The 18,373-nt window shown below is 43.6% G+C and overlaps 1 protein-coding gene across 4 annotated transcripts in view; it reads left to right on the forward strand.

The window, feature by feature from the left end:
- The window catches only part of DCP2 (decapping mRNA 2), a 97,756-nt gene that overhangs the window by 31,154 nt on the left and 48,229 nt on the right, over positions 1-18,373 (forward strand). Inside the window, exons 1-2 of one of the 4 annotated variants that reach the window (XM_036308051.1) lie at positions 11,341-11,564; positions 15,380-15,531. In XM_036308051.1, the coding sequence (XP_036163944.1) occupies positions 11,512-11,564; positions 15,380-15,531 (205 nt within the window). In that variant the 5' untranslated portion in view covers positions 11,341-11,511. Of the gene's footprint in view, positions 1-11,340; positions 11,565-12,864; positions 13,009-15,379; positions 15,532-18,373 lie in introns of those variants that run through there. The other 3 variants (XM_036308050.1, XM_036308052.1, XM_036308053.1) reach the window with 3 other exon arrangements.

Genomic DNA, 18,373 nt, shown 5'->3' on the forward strand with positions numbered 1-18,373 from the left:
CAGATTGCAAAAGGGTGCAGGCCAGGCCGAGGGACCCACCAGTGCACGATCAGGGCCGGGGAGGGACCTTGGGAGGGCTTCAGGGCATGTCCGGCTCATCTCACTCAGTCCCAGTTGGCCAGACCCCAGCAGCAAGCTAACCTACCAGTTGGAGCATCTGCCCTCTGGTAGTCAGTGCATGTCATAGCGACTGGTCGACTGTCTGCCCCCAGGTGGTCAGTGCATGTCATAGCGAGCAGTTGAGTGGCCTTAGCATTATCATTAACATATTATGCTTTGATTGGTTGAATGGCCGACTGGATACTGGACACTTAGCATATTAGGCTTTTATTATATAGGATGTTTATATTTAACATACATAGTTATATATTGTGTATATTTATAGTATTTAATAGAGGCCCAGTGCAAAGATTTGTACACATTGAAAGGAAATTAATTAGAAGGTGGCCGGTGGGGCGGGACTGGGTGAGACGGGCTGGACACACCCTGGAGGCCCCTGGCAGGTGGGGTCCTTCAGCCTGGCCTGCAGGGATCGGGCCAAAACCGGCTCTTCAACATCCCCCAAGGGGTCCCAGATTGTGAGAGAGCGATCTCAGGTGACGTACCCCAGAATCGAGCTCCCTCGCCTCTGGTTCCGGGTGCGTCACCCAAGAACTGCACCTCCAAGCCATCACAGCTTGGCAGCTCCTGTGTTGAGCGTCTGCCCCCTGGTAGTCATTGCGCATCATAGCTACCAGTCAGACGGTCGAACGGTCGGACGGTTGCTTAGGCTTTTATATATATAGATATTTATTATATTACATAATATATTGCATATATTTAGAAAATATATTACACACATTTGTATAACATCTAATACACAGAGCAAGTGAGCTCTGGATTGATTAGGATTCTTTGGTGAAAGTAACAAAAACTCATCTGAGCTAGAAGGAGTTAACCTTTTTTTAAGCAGAGATTCACTCTTTAAAAGAGATTCACGCTTACTCATATTAAGACTTTGCATCTTATCACCTCCTCTTCAGTAACCTCAGCACATATTGATGATAACTTACTCATTTGCCTATTTTTTAGTCAGCAAATGTTTATAGAGTGCCTACCATATGTCAAAGACGCTTTAAGCACCGGGGATTCAATGAATAACATAGAAAAGATTCCTGCCTTGGGGGAAAAAATGATAGAAAAAATTTCAACTTGAGGAAGCATAGTATGAAGGAAACAAAGGAATTGATAGCTAGTAACAGTAGAGACTCTTTAGATAGAATGGTCAGGGGAGAATTTCTGATGAGGTGATGTTTAAGCTGCACACAAAGGATAAAAAGGAGGGAATTATGGGAGTGGTGGGCAGTATTCCAGGATGAGGGAATGGTATGCAGAAAGGGCTTCGAGTATTTGATGAATTGGAGGAAGACTAGTGTGGCTAGAGGAAGAGATGAAGATGGGACACAGAATGAAGCTAGAGAGATAGGCAGGTGCCCCATCATATAAAGTCTTAGGCAAGTTGGATGTTACTCTAAGGGTCATGAAGATTTCAAGCAGGAGAGTATTGTGATCAAATATATGTTTTAAGACAATCATTTTTAATGCTATGTGGAGGATGGATTAAAATTTGGTTAACAGTGAAAGCAGGAAACCAGTTAGTAGCTTATTGAATAGTCCAAGGGAAAGATGAGGTAGCTTGGACTAAGGTGGCTTGAGGCAAATTGAAGTAAAGAAAAGATATGTTTTTGATCAAGCATGTCAAACTCAAAGGCTAACAAGGGCCAAAGAAACAAGGTTTAAGTTTATGTGGGCCACAAAAAACAAAAGCTTCAATTTTCATAGAAATGTAGGTTTATTTCAATAGAGACATGCTGAATACAAAGGGCTGAAATGAATGCGTAATCGCTAACATAAAATAATAGCACATTTTAATAAAAATTAATATTTTTTCTTGAACATTAACTTACCAGACACTGAATAACTGCACAAATTAATAAGCATAACGCAAATAAACCTATTTTTCTTGTCCTCAGAAAGCGAAATATTTCCTGTTGCGCACACCAGACAAGTCAGTCCAAGACTAACGACGTGGCAGTCGGCTGCTAAAATATTTGATGCTAGTAACAGTGGGGAGAAATGGTGCGCCTGCACTTATAGCATGTAAAAGAAATGAATGCAACACGATTATAATAATCAGTCATTAGCGAACGTTGTAGTTCGTTATTAATAATTATGTATAGCAGGATATTGTAAAAATTAAGTTACAAAGTTTTTATTAAAACGTTTCTTACATACTGTTACATTGGCTGGGCTGCAAAAATATTTGTTGTGGGCCACATGCGGCCCGCAGGTCTCGAGTTTGACATGCTTGTTTTAGATCTTACATATGTTTTAGAAGTAGACTGGACAAGACTCACTGATGGATTGGACATGGTAATGTGTGAGAAAGACAGGAATCTTAGGTTTACTTAAGGTTCACTGGGTGGCTAGTGGACATATCAGTTGGAATGATTTGGGCCTGAGTAACAGAAATCTTTGGTTGAAACACAAAGAAATGAATGGGTTTCTGTAAGTTCAGAGGTAAGACAGGCTCCAGGGTTCACTTAACAGCAGTAGTTCTGGAGAAGTCTGGCTCATGGTTAAGCACCTGTGTGTGACGGTGCGGGCCTAACTGTAGGCAATTACAAACCGTTTTACCTGGCATGCCTCCTGGGGATTAACTGCTTTTCCTTAGCAGACTTGGTGCACAGCCAGTGCATTGCATTCTCTGAAGGGCTTTGCAGTCAAGGACTTGGGCCTCTCTGACTCATATGCTTCATATATTTGCGTTCCTAGCTCCAGGGCCTTTAATCCTAGGCCTCTTTATCAGAGGCCTTTGGCTGAGGTCTTCTTTAGGCTCCTCTGCTGAGCCCATATTACAGGGGGAGGAGTACTTTTCTACTCCTGGCCTTTCGTCCGTGGGCTCTCCCTCCCCGGATCCATAAAAATGCTGGAGCCTTTTGTTCCATGAGATGACCTCCAGTGGCAGGTATATCTGTGTTCATTCAAATGAAACCTTGACTGGTGACCTGTTCCACAGGGGAAATGGAGGGAGTTTGCCTTGTCTGGTTTTAACCTTTTGTTCATACCACCTTAGTGATTAAAAGCTTAAGGCTTTCTCATCTTTGGCTTGCCGGTTTAATCAGCTACTCTGACACCTGACAGCTCTTTCTCTCTTTTTATTGAATGTCACTGGGTCAGTTTTAGGGGCAGAAATAGAATATTGGAGACTGGCTATTAGTTATAAGAAATATTAATCATGTTCTGTTAACCATGATTGCTTTGTTCTTATTAAAGAAAGCACATTCTAACCTGGCTGGGAGTTGCACGTGGGACCTGGGGGCTCACCTGGAAATTCAGCCCATTCACCCCATCCGGAAGCTGGCTATTATCATGGCTGCCTTATTGCAGAAAATAGAGGTGCCAGCCCTTTGCAAAACCCCAGCTTTTTGTACCACCGCGCCCGCCCCCCCCCCTGCCCCAGCCCTTTGCAAACCCTCAGCCCATGTTGCCTGTAAACTGTAACCATTATACCCATTTTGCATATCCATTCTTTTGCCGATTTCCCCATGTAATATTGGTCCTTCTACCCAATATAAGCAACTGGCTTATGGGGAGGAGGGTGGTGTGAAGAGCAGATTTTTGTGGATGACCTGCTGCTCTCCCATACTGCTGGCATTATTGGAATATCTGCTCATATATGATTCAACCGTGTCTCTGCTGAATTGGCTGGAGTAGTGACAGGCAGCCTGTCACATTGGTTGTATAAGTGATTAAAGGCTTAAGGCTTTCTCATCTTTGGCTTGCCGGTTTAATCAGCTACACTGACACCTGACAACTCTCTCTCTCTCTCTGTTTATTGAATGTCATCGGGTCAGGATATGGTGTCAGAACTACTGGGGACAACTCCCTATCATCCTGAGGATAAAGGTAATAGGTGGAGTAGGGCAAAGATGAAAGACCTGCAGAGAAATAGAGCCAGAGCTGTCAGGAGTTCAGCTGGGCTGAGAGAGGCCATTTAGCATGTTAAAAAATTTTTAGAATTCCATGACAACTTGGTTTGTTGTGCTAGAAAAAACAAAATTCAACGGAGGAAATTTGATAATCTAATTAGCTTTATTAAGTGATTCATAAATTGAAGAGCATGCCAACTAGCAACTACAATGGTGTTCTGAGGGGTTGTACAAAATGGAAGGATTTTATAGGAAGAAGGGTGGGGCAAGGGAGCTATTAACAACAGGAAGGATTATTCTCAGGGCCTGACATCTTTTCTTTGGGGGAAGAAAATGAAAGGGTTTTAATCACACAGATTGCCTCTTCTTTCTATAATGGTTGGAGAGGGCCCATGTGACAGATTTCCTTACCAATGCTTGACCAGAAAATTCCATTGATTAAAATTACATTTCTGGGAAAAGTTGAAGCTGAAATTAGATCCACTATTAAATCTAGATTTGGTATCATGGGCTTTAGTGCCAGTGATGCTATTTTAGGCCTATGTTTTCTTCCTTTAACAATTGTGAGAATTTTGATATTTGAAAAGAATCCTATATAATAATAGACAGACATGGTAATTGACCGTACCTTCGCTATGCCTCCCATTGGCTAATCAGCACGATATGCAAATTAATCACCAACAAAAGATGGCGGTTAATTTGCATACATAGGCTCCAAGTGGCGGAGGGAAGACTGAAGGGGAGCCAGAGCAGGGAAGACGGAAGACTGAAGGCAGCTCTGGCCAGAGCGAAGGCCTGGGCCCCGGGTGCCCGAGGAAAAACTGTGCCAGCAGCCAAGAGAAGGGAAGGCCTATTGCACGAACACTTTGTGCAACAGGCCTCTAGTTTTATACTATAATATGCTATGTAGATATTAATAATTATTATTGTGTCATTATCCCTAAAGCAGAATATCTGCTGTGAGTTTAGAATAACTGAATTCTAGTCCTGGCTCCATTACACACAGTGATTTAATCATTTAATCTTTATAAGCTACTTAATCTTTATAAGCCTCATTAATTGATCTGCCTATCCCATATAGTTATAGAAGACTAACCATATGAAATAGCATATTTTAGAACTCTAAAGGTGTTAAACAAAATAGTTTTAACTTCCACGGCTGAAAGTCTTTTTTAAAAGGAAGGATTTACTCTGGATGGGTGACTCAGTTGATTGAGCGTCATCCAGGAACCAAAGGTTTGCAGGATTGATTCTGGTCAGGGCACTTGCCTGGGTTGCAGGCTCGATCCCCAGTAGAGGGTGTATAGGAGGCAGCTGATCCATCTCTCTCTCTCTCTCTCTCTCTCTCTCTCTCTCTCTCTCTCTCTCTCCCTCCCTCCCTCCCTCCCTCCTTCCCTCCCTTCCTCCCTCTCCCACTCCTTCTCCCTCTCCCTCCCCCTCTCCCTTCCCCTCTCTCTAAAAACAATAAATAAGCATATTTTTATTTTTTAAAAAGGAAGGATGTATTAGGTCATTGTTAGCAAAAAAAAGACCAGTCTTGGGCCATGGTGTCTAAACCACCAGCAGCATGGTTAGATAGGAAAGACAACATGTCCGTTGTCCCAGAGTTTGCAAGTGTTTTCAGACATCAGATAAGGGTGAGAAAGATGTAAGCCATTCTGAAAAGATTTCCATTAGCTATAAAAAAAGAGGATGGGAGAAGGTGAATGGGGCTAGTTCTGGGATAGATGCAGAGTCCACAAGGAAGAAGTGTCCACTCCTCTGGATTGGCTATGGACAGTGGATAGGAAAGTTTTTTTATATTTTATTGATTTTTTTACAGAGAGGAAGGGAGAGGGATAGAGAGTTAGAAACATCGATGAGAGAGAAACATCGATCAGCTGCCTCCTGCACACCCCCTACTGGGGATCTGCCCGCAACCAAGGTACATGCCCTTGACTGGAATCGAACCTGGGACCCTTCAGTCCGCAGGCCGATGCTCTATCCACTGAGCCAAACCGGTTAGGGCTGGATAGGAAAGTTTATGTGTAAATGAGAAGCAGAGGTTCCTGGAGTTCTGTGGTGCCTGGCTGTTCTCTCTTTTGGATAATCGGGGAAATAGCCACCTGGAAAAGAATCCAAAATCCCAGCAGATATATAGGAATGTGAGCAGTTTTTGGTCAGAGCTGGTCCACAGCCAACAACAGGTTACCTGTTCTGTTTTTTCCTCACTCTCTGGCTGCTGTCATTTTAATTTAGAACATCTCTAATTTTTTTTTTCTTTTTCTTTTTTTTTTTTGAAATATATTTTATTGATTTTTTACAGAGAGGAAGGGAGAGAGATAGAGAGTTAGAAACATCGATGAGAGAGAAACATCGATCAGCTGCCTCCTGCACATCTCCTACTGGGGATATGCCCGCAACCCAGACACATGCCCTTGACCGGAATCGAACCTGGGACCCTTCAGTCCGCAGGCCGACGCTCTATCCACTGAGCCAAACCGGTTTCGGCAATTTTTTTTTTCTTGTCAAAGATTTTGATCAACCCAACTATTTAAAACTTGTGTCAGTATTATAATTTAAGAAGCCTAGCATCTCCTTTTCCCTCAACTCCAAACTCCAATTTCTCTGCCTTTCTCTTCTGGGGCCTATGGACAGTTGGGTTTGAGTGAGGCCTGGGTTCTATGGAATGCTTTCTCAGAGGACTGCTATAAGGGCTGCTCTATGTGCACTGGCCCAGCTCCTAGAAATGTGTGTGTGAGGAAGCAGGGTTGGGGTGGGGAAGAGACAGAAAAGTAGACGATGCTTGCCCCTAGACATCTCTGGGACTCTTCGTCGGGGAGATTGGTTTAGCAATATGTGATAGTTTGAGGACTTCGTGGCCCCTAAGAGCTCAAAAAGGAGTTGTAAAGCTGTCCCTGAGCTGGGAGACTACAAAGAGATAGGAAGCAGGAAGACTCCCTCCAGGGCCTTCAGCAGGGAGCCTGGTAATCTGCTTGTTTGTTTACCATTAGCCCCTTGGAGGTAAACACCTCTTTGCTTTACACTGTTGTTTCACTGCCATCGTTTAGAGAACTAAAGACCAGACTCAGAGCTCAAAGTGGACAACTAAGAAAACCTCTAAGGTGCCTCAAACCTCTAAGGTGCCTCCCAGACAGAGGAAAGAACTTCAGTTAGGACAGATAGAATGTGCACCCAGCAAACTAGAACTACGGAAGAGGCTCACCTTCACCTCACCAATGCATTACACCATGCTGTCTGAACGTCCAACTGCCAGTATCTGCATTTCTTTTCCTGAGGGCTTTTTCTGGACCAGGAGCCTGCCTTGCTGCACATCTGGTAGGCTGGGGTGCAGGCCCCAGGGGCAGCCCTCAATCAGTAGCAGATGGAAGTTAGTATATATAACTCCATCGTCCTCACTCCTTGAGTGGGAAAACTCTCAGGTGTGTTTCATACTGTCCTCCAAAGTTCTCCAGCAGGATGAGCTCTCGTTACAGTGCTAACTTCCCTAATAATAATCCTTTTATTGGCTTTCTTCCCTTCCTTGACTCACTTCCCTGTCTGCTACCAACCTTTCCCAGGATCACTTCTCACATAAACTACTTGTATTCAGATTCTTGTCTCAGGGCCTACTTCTTAGGCCCAAATAAACTTGTACTGTGCCAAGAAGGATTGAATAAAGCAAAGGGATATTCCAGCCCGTGCTCCCCGACTTGACTCCCAAAATACTTCAAGGTTGGCCTGTGTGAACAAAAAAGGGGTATGTAATCAGCCTGACAAGCTCAGGGGGCCTCCTGGTGGGCCTGACATGCTCAGTAACCACAAGTAACCACGCAGGATGGTCTGATCACACATTCCTAACTAGACAGATTATAGCAGGTAAGCACTTCCCAGGTCTATACCTTCCTTAGCAAAGGTCAATCTTTACCTTAAGCAAGCTTTGCCCATTGTTCTTATGCATCTAGGATAACATTCCTTTACAATGTCAGAGTAATTTTCTTTTCCTACCCCTCGAAGACACAACCAAGGGCACCAAAGCACAAAACACACAGAATCCCTCATTGTTATTCTTGTTCCCCAAATACCATCTCTGTGCTGTAAATGTTAATCACTAACTATCCTGTACCCATCAATGTAAAAGGAGTATGTGTTTCTCTATTTTGCCTTTCATCCAGTCCTAGGGATTTCCCTGCTATACATCTACTGTTACAGAATTCACCAGGCGACCGAAAAATACACAGGAGTACTCAGAGGTCCAGGATAAACCCATTTATTTTCAGATGTTTCACATGTACTAGCACAGTGACTTAGGGGGTCAGTTTTCCAAATCCCGAGGAAGCCAATATGGAGAAGCTTTCTCTTTATGCCCTTTGGTTTCTTTGTTTCCTATCTGTTTCCTAACTACCAGGCTTTTGTGGTGGGCTTCCACAGCCCCTCCTGCATCACTTAGAATGGGGACGTTAGATTGTATCCAAATGCCTGCTCTGGGTGGTGTCAGTGACCTCCCCAGCAGCGAAGCTGTTACATTCTTTGCTTATGGCCCCCTTGCAAATCCGGAGCAATCAGGAAAACAGGTCCCGCCAGACCAGATTGTGGAGAAAGGGGCAGTGACTTAATTATAGGATATCAAGAATGTACATTAAGTTACTGGCACAGATTCAGATTGCTAGCCCCCCCCCCCCCCAAAAAAAGTCTTATTTTCCCCGTCACTACCACCAGTGGATTTTATGCACCTTCTTTACGTATTCTCCTTTGATTCTAATGTATACTAGTAAAATAAGCTGCAAAACTGCCTTTCTCAGGAACATTTAAGATCTTCCTCCCAGCTATGTTCCCAGTTTGGCTCAAATAAAGTCATAGAAATTATCTACAGACTAGAGGCCCGGGGCATGAAATTTGTGCGGGGTGGGGGTGGGGGGTGGGGGTGGGTGGGGATAGGTCCCTTCAGCCCAGCCTGCACCCTCTCCAATCTGGGACCCCTCGGGGGATGGGGATGTCTGACTGCTTGTTTAGGCCCGATCCTGGGGCCCGATTGTTTAGGCCCGATTGTTAGGCCCTCCTGCCAGCCTGGTCGCCGCCAACCGCCCCCCTTTGCCAGCCTGGTTGCCCCTTACTGCCCCCCTGCCAGCCTGGTCACCCCCAATTGCCCCCCTGCCACCTGGTCACCCCCAACTGCCCCCCCTGCTGGCCTGGCTGCCCCACGCAGCCTGCTGTTCGGTCGTTTGGTCCCCCTTCCCTGCGCCCCCCCGCCCCTTCCCCGCCGACCTGGTAGCCCCACACAGCCTGCTGTTCAGTAGTTTGGTTGTCCCTCACTAACCCCCCTGCCGGCCTGGTCACCCCAATCAGCCTGTTTGGTTGTCTGTTCGGTTGTTTCGGATGTGATAGCTCCTGGCTCTTTATATATACTGAGTGTCCAGATTATTATGACCACCTGATATTTGTAGGCAAATTAGCTATAATTTCACACTGAAGTTGCTAGAGGGCCAGACCATTATAAATAGGGAAGCAGGTTGTTTACCACAACAGTAGAAGAGATTTTTTTCTGAAGATATGGGTAAACAATGCGATTGAACAGCCTTTGAACGTGGGATATATTTGAATGTGAGTGCCCAGTTATTATGACCACCTGACGTGGTCATAATAATCTGGCCACTCAGTGTATATAGACTTGGACATTTCTTACGCTGACACCTGAAAGGACTTTCTGTTTAGGACATTTGACCAGCTGGAAATAATGACCTACAGGTACTGATGCCGTGTGTTCCCAGCCAACAGCCTAGTCAGGTCATCCTATAGTGAAGCTCTCAGGAAACTAGTTCTACCTACATGCTGGGAGGTTCCGATCACCTTTTATAGTCCGTACCTCCAGTTTTTAGTTCCCTACTTTTAAGTATGAATGAATACAAGAATACTTCACAGTTATTGTGGGCTCGGTTCCAGACCACTGCAATAAAGTGAATGTTGTAATAAAGTGAGGCATAATCTCTTTGCTGGTGGGGATAGTCTTGTCTTCAATTTGTAAAAAAAAAAAAAAAAAAAAAAAAAAAAAGCAACACCTGTGAAGCACAATAAAGCAAAGTGCAATAAAAGAAAATAAAGTATACCTTATTTTATAGTTGAGTACCACCAGAAAGTTTCTAATATGATAGGTGGAGATCAAATTATTAGCAAAATTCCAGCTGAGAGGAATATGAGACTATTCAGGAAGAAGAAAACTTTTAAAATATATTATTAATATCCTCATAGGGATAAGAAATCAATGAAGCAAGGCTATGATGCTACAACAGGGATCTGAAAGATAAAAGAGAACTCTAGAAAAGTAAAAACACTATAGGAGGGTAGGAGATAAATTTAAGAAATTCTCCAATAATTAGGAGAAATTGGAAATTTATGGAAAACAGGTGAGTAAAATAAATGGCCATGGGACTCTAGAATAGATGTTAACAGTTTGGGCTTGATCATAGATGGTAACCTTTTTATATTTGAACAAAGAAAAAACACAAAACTTGGGCAGTTGTACAGGCCAAGAATGGAGGCGGAGGTGCTTGGCTAGGCAGCTCTTGCACTCGTGAGGAGAAATGCGAATCCGATGTACATGTGGGCATTTGGACAGAAATGAACAGAAAGGATGGGAGAGTAAATGGTGGAACTGACTCAACTAGTGACCTAGCAGGTGTATGTGGGCCTGTGGGTCTGATGTAAAAAGAGGGCGTGGGATCTCAAATGAATTTGAGTCAATTAAGCAAGATGACGAATGAATAATTAAGCAAGATGAAGAATGAGTGAGGAGACTAGCAGATTGGAGTGCTGTGTATAGATGTAGAATGCAGATTCCTGGGCTCAGGTTCACTGTGTGTCGGATACTGGGATAAAGCCCTTGTCTTCACCTTCGGAGCTTGGTGTCCGAAGAGGGACGGAGGTGAACCACCACAAAGCTGGTGGGGGCAGCGGTGAGTGTGTATGCAGGATATCTGACAGGAGGGATCGTGAATGCACACTCGCGCAGAGCTGAACGCGCCTGCGGGGCCCGCCCTGCCCAGGTAGGACAGCCTGCGCAATGCAGAAGGCGTGCACACCACGCCCAAGTCCCGCAGTTAGTCTCTGGCCTGTGGGGAAGCCCTGAGCTCTCGACTTCCTGGTAGTGCGAAAGCTGCTTGGCGCGCATGCGCGTATCCACCCCGGGCTCTGTCCCAGGCGGCGGGAAGTAGGTTTTCTGAGTAGCAATTGAGCAGCTTGAAGACCACTGGAGACGACGGACCAATAAGCAAATGTCTCATTGGCTTACGCGCTCAGGCTCCCGACTCCCCAGCTTCCCATTGGGCCGTTCAAGTAGGACCGGGGCGTGGCTCCAGGGGCTCCGCCCCCGCCTCGGCCCAGCCTCAGGGGTCCTGGGCTAAAGGCACCGGACGGAAGTGAGCGGGTCTCGCCCCTTCCCCCCTCTCGTCCCTGTGAGCGCCGCCGCCGCGCTGCCCGCTCTCCGGCGAGCCGGAGTCTCCGAGCCGTCCCCTCGTCCCCGGCCGCGCGGAGCCGGGATGCACTGCTCCTGCGGTGGGTCCTCATCATGGAGACGAAACGGGTGGAGATTCCCGGCAGCGTCCTGGACGATCTCTGCAGGTACCGCGGCGCCCGCGCCGTCCCGACCCGTTTCGTCCTCTCACTGGTTTTCTCGGATTCGAGGCCCGCAGAGGCCTCCGCCCTCCCGCCCGCCGCCGTGCCCCCGCTTTCCGGCCCCAGCGTCGAGCCCTTTCCCTGGGGACTCCCCTCTCGGACGACACCACCCCTCTCTTTCCGCCACAGCCTCAGCCTCCCTAGTTCTCACCCCTCTTGGCGGAGCCCCGGAACGTCCTCATTTTCTTAGTTCCCCAGTTACTGTGCTTGCCCTCGAGCGAAGGCGCTCCTCAGAAGCTTCGGTCGTTAGCGGTTTTGGGGTGCCCCCCCCCGTGGCTTTTCGGGCTCTGACTCTTACTGCCTGTCCCCCTCCTCCCTCCGTCTCACCCCCCAGTGCTGTTGAAAGACCCTGAGGTTTTAAACCTTAGAATCCCGGCCCCGGACGTCCGCAGGGAGCAGTTTTCAGAATTCCCCTTTCCCCTGTAACGTCGTTCTGCAAATTGTGTGCGGAATTACTCCTGTTCATCCCAAAACTTACAGTGGGGAGGGGAAAACAATGCCTACAGTTGGTTTCCTTTTCATCCCTTGATTATCCTTAAAGGAAGTTCTCAACTTCAGGGTTTTAACTCCCGGCATACTTTTACAAGAGAAATTTCTTGCATTCTTCCCTTTTGTCAGCTACGATTTCAGAGAGCCAAACGTGTAACATAAACTTAAAGAAATACACATTTTCCCCCGAAGTGAAATTTTTGGTGCAGTACTACCCGAAGTTGTCGCCAGGTGTAAGGGGGCTGTGAAATATTTTAAATTACGAGTTAAAGCTCTGATAAAATACCTTTTCAGTGACAGTTATTTATGTCTACAAGTCTGACTTTTAGTAGTTGTCTTGCATTCACGCTTTTTTTTTTTTTAAAGTAGGAAACAACTAATATTTACGAGGTTACTAGGCACCAGGTACTGAGTCCTCCCTTTAACATTTTATTTATTCCCCCAAACAACCCTATTTGGTAGATGCAGTTATTTCTATTTTCACCTGACAGACTCAGAGAGGCGGTAATTTACCCAAGCTCACATTCATCCTATTTCAGAAAATCAAGGTTTGAAATAGGCCCTTTTCTTTACAGAGCTTGTGCTGTTTCTTCTACGCCAGGTGGATGTAATAGGAAATCAAATACGTTTTAAGCCTCACAAAAGAAAGGCACATGTAAATAAGTAAATAGGATAATTTTGCAACTAATAAGAAATGTCACTGTATTTCTTTGGGGATGGTATGATTATAGTAGATTTGGATGAAACACTTAAAAGGCACTTATATTCTGTAATCCCAGATTTTGTAAAAAAGAAAGATTTGGTGTCTGTCTGGATAAATGACTAGAAGAACATGTTCCATTTTTCTTACCTATTCCTTCAGCTTCTATCTGGATGAACCGAAAATAAAAATTGAAAAATGGTAATATTTACATTTCATTTTGTAACCTTAGATGTCTGTTATACTTTTTACTATTGGTTGATTGCAAAAGCTGAACAATAATAAATAGCGTTTGTTATACAGTGTAACTATGTGCATGTTTTTCACAGTAAAGGCAAGTCTACAGTGGCTAGGGTTTTGTTTCTTTTCTGTCTGGAAACCTTGTTTTGTTTCTTTTCCATCAGTCATGTGACCTTCATAAAAGGCTCTTAGCATTTTCCTTTCTTATATTTTACAGATTGATCAAAATGATGCTGCCTTTTAGTTTTTTTCTTTTTTTCCCCCCTTTAGTCTTTTTCCTTAATTCCTTCTGGCTATTCTTGAAATCCATTTTTTTTTTGCATTGACTATTTTTTGGTGTTTTGCTTCATAGTTGGACTACGATTCTTTTGTATATATTTACCCCTCTCACCCAGTACATCCAAGTTTTTATTTTTTTTTCAGTTACAGTTTTATATTCAGTATTATTCTGTATTAGTTTCAAATGTACAGCATAATGGTTAGACAGTTATGTACATATCCAAAGTTTTTTGCTGTCTTTCCACCTTCCCCCATCTGCTCCTTTATTATAGTCTCAATCATGCAGAAGTTCTTTTTTCCTCCAGAGTTGACCTCTTAGAGACCTCCACTGTCCTAGTCCAATCTGGATGGGTTCACTTGCCCAACAGCTAGTGTCCTAGAATTCCCTTTCACCGCGCTCCCTGGTTGTCCCTATTCTCTCAGGAACCTCATGTTTTATGCTTTCTTGGTTTTCATTCTTGTTTTGCTGGTGCACATTGTAATTTCCTTTGAGGGAGGTCATAATGACCTGTGACTAAAATGTGTTTCCCCTCTCACACTTCATGCCCCCACCTGATCCAGGGTCCACACTTTGAGTAACAAGGTTCTAGGAAACCAGTTTTTAAATTTATTTAATTTTTTCTTTGGCACGGTCCAGGTTTTCCTTAGATGTTGAGTGATTCTTGGTTGCCTTTTTATATTTACGGTAAGATGAGATAGTAGAAGGGCTTGTGGGTAGGCTTCTCCTGTTACGTGAGTAGATAGAAAGGTGGCTCTTGAGAACCAGGGTGTGTGAGTTTTGCTTTGGGGTGCCAGTACCCAAACCTATCTGCTAAAGTTAGAAAACAGCCTCTGGTGTTGTTCCCTCTTTCCCCGATCGTTTGCAGGAGAAACTTATGACAAAGGAGTAAAAGTGATGTAGATACTACATAAATAGACCTTGCTGTGGGAATTTCTAGTTAAAGATGGTAGACTGAACACAACATCTCACTAAAACAGTAAGGTTTTTTAAAAAGTGTATTTTTGATTTCAGAGAGGAAGGGAGAGAGTGAGATAGAAACATCAATGATGAGAGAGAATGATTGATTGGCTGCCTCCTGCACATTCCCTACTAGGGATTGAGCCCACAATCTGGTCATGTGCCCTCATCAAGAATTGAGCCATGACCCCCTGGTTCATAGGTCAACGCTCAACTTCTGAGCCACACAGGCTGGGCTGTTTTGTTTTTGAAATGTGTAAATCCACAAGGAAAGGAAGAATGGATGAAGAGGTGAGCAACAACATTTGGAAACTATAAAGCAAAAAGGGAAAGTGGTATATGACTTAGTAGACATGAAGGACCAGAATGCGAGACTACTGTAGTAGTGCCAGTCTACTCCAGAATCAGAGAATACTGAGAAATGGTAGAAGTGAATTTATATATCTTATATACATACTAACAACCCTCTGCCCCTTCCCCCAGCTCAGCTCCCAGAATACGACAGCTTGGCCTTTACCTTCTAGGTAGGAGATTGGAAGTTTCTTCTCCAGGCATCTGACTAGCCCCATAAGGAAAGACTTAAAGATATTGACTGACATTGGAGGTTCCTCAAAGACAGTTTGAACTAGGTTCTGCAGATGAGGCTCTTTGGGATGTTTGTAGACTATTAAAGAACAACAGAGTATTGATTTCTGTAAATTTTTTTGTAATACTTTAAATGTCAAGATTAAGCAGCTATCATTTTTTTCTGTTTGTATGAATGCATTTGCATATATTCTTAGAATCTGTTACCAGACATGGGAGAAAATCCTAGTGAAGGTTTTCTTGTTCACCTTTAATTCATTGTTACTGAGCTCTTTAGTTTATTCCTGTATTTGTGAATAGAAGGTAAATGGCCTCTTAAAAAAAAAAAATCAGCTGTTGTTTTTTCCAGACTCATCTTCTCTATAGTAATTTCCCCAAATTTTGCTTTCTTGATCAGCACTGCACTCTTGGTCCTTTTCTCTGGTGATGGGTCAGGGATGAAGTAGTTAAATATGTTAAAATAAATCGTTATGGTTTGTAAATAATTTGTATATGTTTTGTTTTTGACAGCCGATTTATTTTGCATATTCCCAGCGAGGAAAGAGACAATGCCATCCGAGTATGTTTTCAGATTGAACTTGCCCATTGGTTTTACTTGGATTTCTACATGCAGAACACACCAGGATTACCTCAGTGTGGGATAAGAGACTTTGCTAAAGCTGATATCCTTTTTATTACTATAATGATTGTCTTTCTTTTTAGTAAAATATTTAGCACAAATTTTATTTTGCTTGTCCTTCAGAATTATCTATTTGATAAAACATACTTGGTTTCTAAAAATTGTCAAATGTAAATAGTAGACACATTCAGTCATGTTCTTATTTTTATGTAGAGGACCCCTTGAAATGCACACTGATGATTACAATTAAATTTTATTAATTTTTTTTCTAAAATAGTTATCCTAGTTCTAGAAATCTGTGTTAGTTTCTTCTTCTTCTTTTTTTTTGTGTGTGTTATTTTCTTCTTGCTGTTCAGTTTAACCAGATGATCTTTAATCAGATTACTACCTGTATGGGATAGAAATTCTTAAATTATTATTAAATACTATGTTCAAAGCAATGTTTTTGGTTCTGTGGCAACTAACAAAGAAGTCCTTGCCTTTGAAGAAGCATTTTTTTTTCCAGATAAGATAGAAGCTTATCATAATTAGTTATAAGAATTACATAACTAAGATTATAAAAGAAGCTGTGTCACAAGGCAAAAAATTAGTGATTGCTAATGACCCTGATATTAAATGTTTTTAGAATTTTGAAAAAGGGTTAGAAAGATTTTAGACAAATTTATGTTTTTAAGGGAGTTTAGGATTTTTAAAATAGCTAGGAATGGGGAATATGTCCCAGGTAAAGAAAATGGATTGAGCAAAATTGGAGAGTTGGAACGTAATGAGGTATATCTTGTAAGTAAATTAATTTTTATTGAGCAGAGGGTTCTTATAGGGATACTAGTGGCCCGGTGCACAGATTCATGCACATTGAAAGGAAATTAATTAGAACAGAGATCTCCAACCTTTTGGACCTCATGGACCAGTAGTGGTCCGCAGACCACTTGGTTGGCTACTGTTGCTCCAAAGGTTTCCTTAAACCAGCTGTTGTCAACCTTTCGGACCTCACGGACCACCAGTGGACCACTGGTTGGCGACTGCTGAATTAGAAGGTGGCTTGTGGGGGGACTGGGTGAGAGGGGCCCTTCATGCCCTGGAGTCAACCTCCTGCGGTCCCTCCCCAGGCACGATGGCTCGAAGGGCGTCTGTGGAGTGAGCAGGGGTCCCTCCAGCAGGTGTGGTCCCTCGGCCTGGACTGTGGGGATCAGGCCAAAACCAGCCCTCTGACATCCCCCAAGGGGTCCCGGAGTGCGAGAGGGCACTCTGCAAAGTTGCTGTTGTACAGGGTGTGGGACGCAAACGCAAGTGTGCAGTAAACCAACAACATAATCCATGGCTGAAGGTGGAATCGCGTGGCCCCGTGAGTAATTGGGCTCCCTCCTCTCTGGTTTCGGGTTTGTCACCCAAAAATCGCTGCTGCCAAGTCACTGCAGCTCGGCAGCTCTCCTGCATTGAGAGTCTGCCCCCTGGTGGTTAGTGCGTGTCATACCTATCAGACAATTGGACGGTCGCTTAGTCTTTTGTATATATAGATTTGCTATACAAACAGTCCTCGGGTTACTCGGACTTGACTTACGTTGTTTCGTCTTGTACGTCATTTCATTTTGTACTTCGTTTCGTTTTGTACGTGGTTTTATTTTGAATGTCATTTCGTTTTGTACATTCTCTGGTGGTTAAATAGCCATCTCCCATTTATAAAAAAATAAAGTTGCGTCATTTTGACATGTACATATGTGCTTTATGTTTTTTATTATTTATTTACCACAAGTAAAGGTCAGGAATTGTTATCTTTTAAATATTTTTTACTGTTTCACTTTATTACTGCTGTGTATGCGCTCCATGTGAGTGAGGTAGGTGCTTATGTAGGTGGGTTCTGACTTGCGGCGAAAATTGCGTTACGTCGTGCCGTAGGAACGGATCTCTGATGTAACCTGAGAACCTACTGTATATAGATAATAGAAGATATGAATGGACAGTATATTGGGGGGGGGGGGTTATACGTTCTTAAATCTTGAGGCAAAGTGGTTTGCATTTTATTCTGTAGGTCATTGTTTTTAACCATAAATCATGTGGTCAAATGGAGTTGTACTCAACAAGTTCACTGTACCACATTAGAGTTGAAATAGGGATAGGTGACCTAAAATAACCCTCATACTCATCTCCCTATAATTTTTCTTGAGCCCCATGAAATAAGGAACCCCAAAGGGCTCTGCAGAAAATGGATGAATACTGTTTGTTTTAGATAACTGTTGAGGAAGTTATTGCAGGGCTAAAGATTATTACTCAGATCATTTGAAAATGATAATCAAGAAGACTTATTTGACAGGATAGATTGAACCGTAGAGTGGACTGTTCACATTACTTGAGCTATGGAGCAATAAGGTCCTGAAGCATAGCAGAGAGACTACAAAGGAAAGGCTACAGAGACATTTCAGTGGGAGAAATGATTAAGCTATTTTACTGATTAAATATGGGGAAGTAAATGAGGAATCAAATAGAAATACTATTGAGCGAAATAGAAATACTATTGAGCGCTGTCTTAGTTAAAGGTGTGGTGATAGGTTTTCTGGAGAAATTACAGAAAACTTTGCTTTTAAGAAACTATAATCGCCGTAATCGGTTTGGCTCAGTGGATAGAGCGTCGGCCTGTGGACTGAAAGGTCCCAGGTTTGATTCTAGTCAAGGGCATGTACCTTGGTTGTGGGCACATCCCCAGGGGGGAGTGTGCAGGAGGCAGCTAATCGATGCTTCTTTCTCATCGATGTTTCTAACTCTCTATCCCTCTCCCACCCTCCGCCCTCACTCCCCACCCACTGTCCTCATCCATAGGTGCACAATTTTTGTCCAGTCTCTTCCTGCATCTCCCACACCCCTTTCCCCCCCAAGAATGGTCAGTCCATTCC

Source organism: Myotis myotis, unplaced genomic scaffold, assembly GCF_014108235.1.
Source record: "Myotis myotis isolate mMyoMyo1 unplaced genomic scaffold, mMyoMyo1.p scaffold_m19_p_5, whole genome shotgun sequence".
Taxonomy (NCBI): Eukaryota; Metazoa; Chordata; class Mammalia; order Chiroptera; family Vespertilionidae; genus Myotis; species Myotis myotis.